The sequence below is a fragment of the Trypanosoma cruzi genome, genomic scaffold (assembly GCF_000209065.1).
Source record: "Trypanosoma cruzi strain CL Brener 1047053516799 genomic scaffold, whole genome shotgun sequence".
Lineage (NCBI taxonomy): Eukaryota > Euglenozoa > Kinetoplastea > Trypanosomatida > Trypanosomatidae > Trypanosoma > Trypanosoma cruzi.
The window spans coordinates 4,291-15,643 of NW_001849536.1; the positions used below are offsets into that span (position 1 = coordinate 4,291).

At 62.6% G+C, this 11,353-nt stretch overlaps 1 protein-coding gene and 1 pseudogene across 1 annotated transcript, besides 2 other annotated features; both read right to left on the reverse strand.

Annotated features, from left to right (window-relative positions):
- Nucleotides 1-9,781, reverse strand: Tc00.1047053510607.29 (dispersed gene family protein 1 (DGF-1), putative; the record flags this gene model as incomplete). The annotated part of the gene is made up of 1 exon (XM_808826.1): nt 1-9,781. A coding segment is annotated over one exon (9,781 nt), but the record flags the coding sequence as incomplete, so codon positions are not given.
- Nucleotides 1-11,353: part of a sequence feature (areas not merged during assembly with more than two copies in the genome that could not be assigned to a particular haplotype) that runs on past the window's edge.
- Nucleotides 4,785-4,852: a microsatellite.
- On the reverse strand, nt 10,805-11,353 carry Tc00.1047053510607.51 (annotated as a pseudogene).

The window sequence follows — 11,353 nt, forward strand, 5'->3', positions numbered from 1 at the left end:
GCTCGTGCAGCGGCTTCCTCAAAAACTGCCAGTACTTCGTGAAGCTCGCGCCCGTGTGGCGGGCAATAAAGTAGCACACACCAGCAGGGAACGCCACACCGTACAGCACGCCAACAACGCCAATCACGCGGTGCTGCACGCGGGCGCCGGGCATCGCCAGTGCAAACACGGAGCCGAAGAAGATGCCGAGATGCATCGCGTGCGACACGACGTACGTCAGGCTCGGGAAGCGCATCGCCGCCCACGCACTCGCCGCGTCCACGCCGCGCCACCGCTGGAAGGCCGCCGTCAAACCGCAGTGCACGCACCCGAACACAGCGGCGAGCAGCGCGTTGCCCACCACCATCCACAGTGGATCAATGGCAGCGAAAACCGACAGGAAGTACGGCAGCGCAACGGTGCTCGCACGCTCCTGCGCCGAGGCGCATGACATCCTCGCAAACACGCCAAGTGCCTGCATCTCCAGGATGGAGCCCAGCCCGCCGGTCACCACCACAGCAACAGCCGTCGCACCCGCAACAACGCCGGTGATCGCCGAGAGGGCGCTGGCAGCGGCGGGCGGTTTGTCAGACCTGATCGTGAAGGACCCAAGCAGCACTCCCTTGCAGCCGCCAGACACCGCCACAGCGTCGCAGCGAATGACTATCGTCTCGTCGGCTGCAATGAAGTAACCGCGGTGCACGGGCACAGCCAGCTCCAGGACGGTGGACGGATTCGTCGCGTTGCGCACCCACGTCGCGTTGCTCAGCATCGCTCCCCACGGACCACCAAACCCACTCGGCTGCGCCGTCGACACAGGCACAAAGCTCAGGTGCGTGCTGAGCTGCGGGTCGCGTGCCCACCGAAACGGCGGCGGCAGCGCCACCATCAGCAGCGTCGGGACGGCGCTCCCACCGCCGCGGATGTCGTTCTGCGTCAGGCTCCCACCAGCCGCCGTCGTCGTCACGGCAAGCGTCGGGCACGCCACGTCGCTCCACCACAGCGTGCTGCTCACCGACGTCGTCGGGGTCTGCGTGGGCGACAGCGCCACCGTTCCCGTCACCTGCAGTGTCTCCGTCGGCCCGTACTGCGTCGGACTGTAGTGCGTCGCGCTCAGGCTCGGCGTCCACGTTGGTGTCGGCGTCGGGCTGCGCGTCTCCGTCAGCGTCGCCGTGTGACTCAGCAGCGGCAGGGCAGACGTGCGGTTGCACCCGTCCACGTGCGGCAGGTACACCGGCAAGCAGTCGCGCCCGTACCCGCCCTCAGCACAGCGGCAGCGACACGACCCCGACATCGCCCTCGTCGCAGCAGCAAAGCAGCGCACGTCGGCGTCGCACACGCCACACGCCACGGGGCGGAATTCCCCGATGATGCCGGCAGACCTGTAGTCAATCGGCTGCAGCGCCTGCCCGTTGAGCGTCAGGCACCCCACGACGAACCTTCGGCCGGCGCCCCCGAGCACAACGGTGCCGTCCATCACGACGGGCCCACTGCCGGCGTTCCCGTGGAGTGTCAGCGTGCTCTGCGCAAGTTCCGCACTGCGCGGGTACGACGGCACCGACAGGAGCCTGCCGCTGACGCTGTTGCCGCGCACCGACAGCCACGACCCGGACACAAACGACGCCGACCCCCGCAGCACCAGCAGCGCGCCATCGGTCAGCGCACCGACGTTTTCATTCACTACGACGGCGGACGCGTTGGCCTCAACACCGCTGTCAAACACCAACCCATGTGCGGCGTACACCTGGCTCCCCGACACGCGCAGCACAGCGCCCCCAGACGTCACCACGCGCGCACTTGCGTACAACGCATAGTCGCCACCGAACACAGCCGCGTCCAGCGCGACACCGCCACCGACAACCTCCAGCACGGCGCCGTCCACCACCACCGTCCGCCCACCAGTCACCACGGTCACGAGGGCAACGCCAGACACAACCAGCACGGACCGCACGAGTCGCAGGCCCGACAGCACAAGCACCGGTGCGTACGGCGAGGACTGCGAGCCGGGAAGATACACAAGCGGCGTCGGCCTCGCGGCAACCAGCAGGGAGTCGGTCACCGTCAGCACGGACCCCGCGGGAAACGTGCCGGTCAGCACAAGCGCACCGTTCAGCGCCTCCACATCGCACGCCGACAGCTCCACCGGCCCGCTCTCGTCTCTCCCCGCCGCACCCGCACCGCGCAACGCTCCACCGCCCATCACGTACAGCACGGCGCCGTTCAGCAGCGACACGTTCTGCACAATGATCCGCACGCCGTCTCGCGCCATCCACGGCACGTAGAGCACCGGACTCACGCCGTCCAGCACAACGTGGCGCAGCGTCACCTCGCTCGCACCGGCAGGCACAATGAACACCGACCGCACCGTCACGCCCTCGCGGATGAACACACTCGACGCGGTGCCCGCAGCGGGCGGCAGTGCGGGAGCTCCCACAGGCACGCACGCCTCGCCGTACCCACCGCTGCCGCACGCGCACACGCACACACCGTTCCTCATGCTCGCCGACGACGTCCCGGGCGCGTAGCAGTACGTCTCCCTGTCGCAGTCGCCGCACCCAACAAAGTCGATGCTCCCAGCGTCGCCAAAACCAGCTGCTGCGTACTCCTCCGCCGTCGACAGGACACGGCCACCAGCGTCGTTGCACGCCACCCTCAAATGCGCCCCAGCCGAGAGCGACAGGCTCACCAACACCATCCGCGGCAGCAGCGCTCGGTTGCGCACAAAGCTCAGCGTGCTCCCAGCAGCGGTCACGGCGCCAGCGGCGTAGAGCATCTCCCTCGAGACACCGTCGTGCACGTTGCCCTTCGCCAGCAGCATCGACCCGCCGGCCAGGCTCACCGTCGAATAAAACGCAACCGCGTAGTCCCCCGTCAACACAAAGTCGCTCCGCACAAACGTCACAGCGGAGCCCGACACGCGCACAGCCCCGCGCACAGACACCGCGTGCTTGCACAGCAGGAAGTCGCTGTCAACAAACGCCACCACGGAGCCACCGCTGGCCGCTACACCGCCCTCCACCGACACGCACTGCCCCAGCGCCGTCTGCACCGACAGCCCGTCCACGTACAGCGCACCGCGCGACGACAGAGCCACGCCGCCAACCACCAGCACGCCAACAGCGTCGCCGAACACCGCCGCCACGTGAGTGCGCGCAATGGTCAGCACGCTCCCCGTCAGATTCACGTTGTGCACCACGAAGCACGCGGAGACATCGCCAAGGTCGTAGGTGCCGCGGTACGCAACACGCGCCTCTGCGATCAGCACCGAGTCCACCACAATGACGCGCGAGCCAGGCGGAAATCGGTTCGCCACCACCACGCCGCCGCCGGAGCGCAACTCAAGCCCGCTGATCAACACATCGACGCGCTCGCCAGCAGGCGGGTCGGACAGCCACCCAACAACGTACAGGCTCGCACCGCCCAAAAAAGTGCAGCTCGCCAGCGTCACGTTGCGCACGCTCCCTGACATCAACTCCACGTCCACCACGACGTCCGCCGCAAAGGTCACACCAACGTAGCACACCACCGACGTTCCGAACCTGACTTTCACCTCTCCATCCACACGCACGTCCCGCACGCACAAGTCGGCGCCGTCGGTGCTCGGTGGCTCGGGGACAGCAACGGGCAGGCACACATCGCCGTGGCCGCCCTCCGCGCACTTGCAGGCGCAGCCGTCACTCGAGGCCGTCGTCGTGTACGCGGGGAAGCACGACGTCGCAAGGGCGCATGGGCCGCTGCAGGTCAGGAATGTGGCATTGTACACGGACGGGATGCTGTACTTCACTCTCTCCTCGCCGTTCACGGTGTTGCACGCGGCCACAATCGCTCCGTTCGTGAGGTCTCTGGACACTGCAAGTATCCGCAGCACTGTCGGCGTGCCTGTGCTGGACATGAATCGGTTGCCGGACACTGATACCGCGGAGTCGCGGAGATTCACCGTGGAGTAAAAAAAAGCAAAGGCTTCCGATGGGGATACACGGCAGAGGTTGCCGCTCAACTGCAGCCAGGAGTTGTAGTAGATGTTGGAAGAGTATCTTGGAAAAAAAACAACCAAGCTTCCCTGCATGTCGTTGCCCTGAAACACAGCCGCTGAAAAAGACTCCACATGTAAGACCGACAAAATGTTCATGAAGTACTTCACCGGCCTCGTCACAAAGTTGCCTCGGATCACCACGGCAGAGCCGTTCAGTACGATCAGCGATGAGGACTGGCCAGACCTTTCAAGATATATCAGCGTACTGTTAGCGCCGTCCATATGAAACGTGTTGCCCATCACCGCAAACACGGAGTGCCACGACACCCTCAGCGCAGATCTGACAACGTGAATGGCGCTTGATGATGCCGTCACGGTCTGAAACACATTGCCACTCAGCACCACCGCGGAGTCATTGCTGATCGCCAGTCCATTCATCGCAACACACGACGGGCTGTCAAGGACCAAACCCGACCGAGGGATCAGCCTCGTGACCGTGAAGCGGTTCCCGCTGATCGTGATGTTCGTGTGCGGTGGAAACACACCCTCCGGGCTGAGCAGCGCGTCACTAAATGTGTTGCCGGTGACGACAATATTCAGAGACCCCACAGCGGCGTACGCGTTGCCCAACAGCACCAGCACGGCGCCGTCCCTCCACGTGCATCCATCGAACGTGACATTCGCCACGTCGCCCGCCATCGCCCCAATCAGCACCGTCAGGCACATGCCACCCCCGCTGAACGTCACGTTGCGGTAGCACAGCCACGACAGCCCGCCGCCCACAGACTGCGCAACCTCGGGGTACATCATGCCGCTGATGCACTCACCAACCGGCGGTGGTGGCGGCGTGGGCGTTGCTGGTGGTGGTGTTGCTGGTGGCGGTGGCGGTGGCGGTGGCGGGCCAGCAGGCACAGGCGCAGGGACGCACACATCGCCGTGCCCTCCAGCAGCGCACTGGCACTTGCAGTCACTGACCGCCGTAGTCAGCGGAGCAAAGCAGTCGCCATCCTTCGTGCACTCCCCGCACACCGTAACCGTCGTCACGTTGGTGATGCCGTGGAGCTCCAGTTCTTCCGCCGTCGTCACCTCCCGTCCCGCGACCGTCAGACACCCAGCAACAAACCGGTAGCCGGCGTCAGCCCGAGATAGCAGGGACACCGGCAACCCCGTCGAGCCCATCTTGCAGCCCGTCAGCGTCAGCACACTACTGCCGTCGATGCTCACAAAAGCGGACTCAGTGTCGTAGAACATCGCACCCACTTCCACGTCGTTGTCGCGCCAATCCAACCAGCTTGACTGCTCAACGGTCCAAAATTTGTTAGCGTAAATACCATAGAATGAAAAAACGCTGTTCCCCACCACGCGCAACACGCTTAGATCCGATACGCTGAATCCGTGGCGCAGATAAAGAAGGCTTGCCCCAAAGGCCATTGTATTGTTGAGCAGCGCAAAAACGGAGTGATTGCGGAGAATGAGGACATTCATGTACAGCAGGTGTGCGTATCCATCGAAGCTGCAGTACCGCACGTACAGCGAACTGCCGCCCACCAGCTTCAGCGTCCCAACCGAGTACAAGCCAGGCCCACGATACCTCAGTGCATGCGCATTTAAGTTGCTGACCAACAAGGAGGAAGCATTCAAAAAAACGTTCTGCAGCAGCACAACACTCAGCATGTTGCTCATAAGGTCAAGTAGCTGAACCTCGGAAGACTGCACCGCGTCAACCTCCGTGACGGCAATGTCGCAGTACTGCGGGAGAGCACGCATAAAAGCAACGGTGGAGGAACGCATGAATGTCTGGCTCACGCGGATCAGGACGCCAGATGACTCCGCCGCCTCAGCGCCACCAACAAACTGCAGCGCGGCACCGCCACAGAATGTGCACCCAGTGAGCGTGATGTTGATGGGGAGATGCAGCGGCATACTGTTGAGGAAAAACGTCAACACAGCACCCACGCCGCTGAATGTCACACCCACGTAGCAGTGGTGCGTCTTCCACATCTTCAGCGTGAGGTTCGTCAGCGTCTGGTTCACCACGCAGCTCGTGTCGCCGTCAACGGCTCTCTCCGCCACGGGCGGCAAAAAAGTGTCGGGCACCTCGAGGGGAAGACACGACGCGCCATGCCATCCGTCCTTGCAGCTGCACGAACACGAGCTGCGGTCCACCGACTCCGTACCGGGCATGTAGCACGCCGCGTCGTCGTTGCACTTGCCACACCTGAAAATCACCACTTCCTCCGGAAACACACCGTCGTACGACACCTCCTCATCGCCCTGCAGGTTGCACCCAACCACAAATTGCGCGGGCGACGCCACAATCGTGTTCGGTGGAAGAAGTTTGGCAAAGACTGCACTTCCCTCCACCTGACGGTTGTTTGCAAGCGCCACAGCGGTGCCGCTGTCTGACAGCCGAATTTTTTGCCAGGAATACGGAATACTCAATATTGAGGCTGCATCCACGCTGTTGCCCTCCACGCGCCACTGCGCACATCCCTCGAGGGTCACCGAGCCAGACAAATACACCAGCGCAGGATCAAAAAATTCAGTACCGCCAGCGAAGGTGCAGTCCGCCACTCGCAGCAGCCCCGCGGAGCTCACGGTGGTAACCGCCAAAAGATAAACGCCATTGACCGAGCTCATCGTGTTGTTCTCCACGTCAATGTAGCCGCCGTTCCTCACATCAACAGCGGGAAAACAAACGGCTGATGCGGATCTGTAATCCCTCTTCTTTGATCTCAGCGTATTTCCCTTCACAATGATCCCGCCACCATCAACAACAACAGCATCAGAAAAATAGACTGCGTGCCGATTCCCCTCGATGCGGTTGTCAAGTAGCAGCAGCGTCGTGTTCTCACCAAAAGTAAACCTCGAGAATCGAATGGCGTAACTCGACGTCGTCAAAAGCGTACTGCCCACCACCAGTATCTGGGAGCTCGCACCAAAATCACCTTCAAACTCCAAAGCATCCCAATCCAATACCAAGGATGTCACGTTCACGTGCACACGCGCACCACTCCCCTTGATCGACAGGCCTATGAGGACGCACTGCAGCAGCGTGATGTTGAGTGTCTGTTGTGGCGCGTCAAAATACGACAGGTCCAGCACGATCGCAGCAGTGAAGGTCACGTTGACGAAGCACAGACCACGCACACCGGGACCAGGATATTCCACGGAGCTTATGCTGCCACCGTGCACGCAGCGGACCTCCGTGTCCTTCGCGTCGGGGAGCGGAAGCGGCCCAAGACCGTCCGGAACCGCTGCTGGCAGACACGTGTCACCGTAGCCGCCAGCAGCGCACACACACTCACAGCCGCTGATGCTGCTCGTCCTCGCTGCAAAGCACACGGAGTCCACGGTGCACGCGCCACAGTCCAACACCGTCACGGGTGCTCCAGTACTGAGGTCTTCTCCGTAATTCGTCACAGGAGAGCCCATTGCCTCGTTGCACACGCCGTAGATGGTCGGGCGAGAGTCGAATGGCGGTGACCAGTTGCTTGTCATACTTACAGTTCTTGACGAGTACGAGCCGTACGTGATGTTGTTGTCAAGTATCGACCACACACTCCGATCGCAAAACACCACGCCGTTCTCCTTAGCCAAGTACACAACGTAGGCGGTGCGAAACTCGTTGTCGCGGTGCACCAGCCAGCTGCCGCCAGTCACAGTCAGCGTGTTTGCAATGAGCATGGCGAAGCCAAGACGGAAAGTGCTGGACACAACCTGCAGCACGCTGCCGCCATACACCGCAACGTCCCCAAACATACACGCGCCGTTGTAGTATTCGGTGCTCGGCGCGCTCCACGAGCTGTTCTGTATGGAGAACACAGAGCCGCTGCCAACACGCAGTTCCGACGCAAGAGCGTAAATCACGTGCGTCCACGACAGGACAGCGCAGTTGTCCATGTAGAAGACGCTAGACAGGTGCACGCCAAGGCTGCGCTCCACGAGGATCGCAGCGCACGAGCCCCCGCCACACACCAGCGTCGACCGCGTCATGACAAACCGCGTCGACAGAAGCCGGACACCGTCCAGGACAAGGGCGGGGCCGTACCAAAACCCTTCGTAGTCTGGGGTCGTCGTCACGTACTGCGACCCGCCAACCGTCGCGCGCAGCGTTGAGTTCGCCAGCAGCACACTAGAGTGCAGCGGCATCGCGCCATGCAGAACAATCGTGCCCTCCAGTGAAGTCACATTCGTCATGTTGACGAGGGCGTGAGGCATCAGGCGCGCCGTGCTCTCGCTGAGGCCGCCAATCCGCAGCTGCGACCCGCCCGCAAGCACGCAGTGGCGCAGCGTCACGTTCAGCGCGTCAGCGAACGCGTCCATCGAGCGCAGGTCCACCGCCACAGTGATCGGCCCGCTGAACACCACCGAGTCGAAGCACGCCGTCGCCTGCCCACCGCCAACCGTCACCGACTCCGTCAGCGTCACGCCGGTCACGCAGTCCTGCGCACCGCCACCACCGCCGCCGGACCTCGCAGGCGGCACGTCAAACGGCAGGCACGCCTCGCCCAAGCCGCCGGCGCGGCAGCTGCACACGCAGTCGGAGAACGACGCCGTCAGCGCATCAAAACACGCCAGCGCAGCCGCACAGCCGTCGCACGGCACCACGCTCACGAAGTACAGGCCGGCCATGCGATAGTCTCCGCTGCTCTGCAGCACCCGGCCGCCGGCACGGTTGCACTGCACCGACACGACGCCACTCGTGATCGTCGGCCCGGAGACGAGCGTCGCGCCGGCGGCAGCGCAGCGCGCAATCGACACGGCGCCGCCGCTCAGCGTCAACCCCAACAGCGACGCCACCGACGACGCCTCGCCCACCGCCCACACGTCGTGCAGGTCCAGCCACCCGCCGTCACCGACCGTCCCACCGTCGCAGCGCACCAGCGACGACGCAACAGACCCCTCGACGCCCACGAAGCGCAGCACTGAATCAAACACCGCGAGGCGCTCTCCAAGCACAATGCCGCCGCCGCTGCTCACAACCGACACGTTCGTCACGGAGAACACCGAGTGGCTCCGCAGACTGAGGCGCGACGAGGACGCCACATGCATCGCGGAAGCGGTCGCACCGCCCGACGCCTCCAGCAACACGCCGTCAAGCACCACCGCGCTCGACAGCAGGTCCACACCGCCGCCAACGTACACCGCCGACCCGCCCGCCCGCGACGACCTCAGCACAGTGTTGCTCACACGCAGCTGCGTCTGCAACAGCGAAGTCGCGTGCAGCACAAGCGGCGACGCCACCGCGTCCGTCAGCCCACTCAGCTGCGAGTAGCGCATCGGTCCCGGCGTCACAATCGTCGAGTCACGGACCGTCACGTTCGTGTGTGCCGGCAGGTTGTGCACAAACACAAGCGAGCAGTAGCCGCCGGACAGCCCGCTCACGCTCACCTCCAGTCTCCGGTCACTCGCCGGCTCGCCGCTGTAGCCCCGCACGTAGATCTGCGCACCGCCGTCGCACACGCAGTTCCTCATTTCAATGCGCAGCGCACAGGGAAGCATCGCCGCAACGTCGAACACCACAGCCACGCCGTTCGTCATGTACACGCCGTCCATCAGCACCGTGTCCACGGCGCGGCCAACCGTGATGGCTCTGTCCACCGTGCCGCCCCGCAGTCGCAACACCACCGCATGCACAGCAGGCATCCATGCCGCCGCCGCAGCCAACGCCAACGCCACAAGCAGCGACACACGCACAGCTGCAATGGCCATGCGCAACACACGGTGCCGGCTGCGCGGGCACGCACCCACCGCAGGCCGCATCCACCCACCCAGACACGTATCAGCAGGGCTGTCGTGGCGTGTCGCACTCGCCCCGTCGACCATAACTCCTGTCTAGCAAATACCTTTCTACAGATGGAGAATCCAGTGACACAATTCCGCCAGATCGTTATACCACTACTAATACTACTAATACTGCAAGTAATTCCTAACACCTTGAAACGATAGTTGTGCTGGTCAAGCAAAAGTATCTCTAACTGCATGCTCAGAAAAAGAATAGGAGGCAGCAACAAAAACAGTAACCAAACACAGTGGCACGCAAAAACATCCGGCCATACACAATCCCCGTCACAGTACAGCCGCCGAGGCAAAGCCGCGCTGACACAATCAAGTCAGTGACACCATCGCCCCACTACCACCCACACAACCCCACACAGTCGCCGCGCAGAGTGGCGGAACCCCGGGAAAAAGAAACATGACCACTGGCACCGCTCCTTTTACCGAATGGCTCCATCACAGGGCAATCCCGATGCCGTGAACAAAACACAAGAGCCGAGGCAGACCACGTGGCAACGATACGACCGCCAGCCATCAAGCGCGTCCGAAAGGCGTTGGCGTTGGTGGTGCGGAAGTGGAGTGGAGAGCTCGCCGGCCCCCAGCAGTCAAAGCGTCTTTTCTCGTTCACGCGAGTCCGCATTGCACAGCAGGCAGCGGCACCATGCGCGCACGGCATACACAACAAAGGGAAAAAAGAAGCACGGCGGCAGCACTTGGTCGCGGGGAAAAGGGTCCACACCGATTGTACATTCCGAGTGGCTCACAGAAGTCCGGATGGTAGTCATGCAGATGCCGCGCGGCGGGTGTGACTGCAGTGGACTGAGAGGACGAAGAGAAGGAACAGAGACGCAGTGCGGCCCTCATCCACCTCGGTTAACTGTGACGCCGGTGACGTCATCCCGTCAGATCGCCTGCAGCAAAGACCGTCGCCGTCAGCGGCGGTCGGTGAATTCCCTCTCCCACTGGAGCGCAACTCCACCGACGCAGCCGCTCGCCCCCTCCCCCACCAGCACAACGAGGGAACAACGGCAAAAGATGCCACACGCACGGCAAGGACGCTGTCGCAGAGTCTCACAGCTGCCAAAAAAAAAAAAAAAAAAGACTTAGATGTTGTAGTACCCACGTATTCTCGCACCGTTTGGGTGGTCTTGTCAAACAGGAATGCTCAATTACAAATAAAGCACGCAACCGCAGGGATCCGCTCCGCATCGCCGTGCAGCAGCTGGTAGAGGAGGTACGAACCGGCAGCCATCGACTTCCCGATCTCGGGCATCCCAATCAACACACGCCGCCCAGACGTAAAGTAGACCCCAGGAAGACTGTTGAACCACTCGGTGAGATCGCCCCCTGACGATCCGCCATACTCGATCCACCCCAAAGTTCACATGGCAGTCACGAATGGATTTCTCCCCCCGATTCCAATTCTACGTCCATCCGTTGTCCGAGGTGCGCGCCATCAGCCTGAGACGTGGTGCACCGGATTGCTGCACACCGTCATCCTTTTCTAGAGTCATGCAAACTGCCCTGTACGTCCATGGCTGCGGTGGTTCCTCCTTTCCCTCACTTCCATTCCCGTCCACTCGCCGCCAGGAACCCCCACAACATGATGCCACCTCGCAT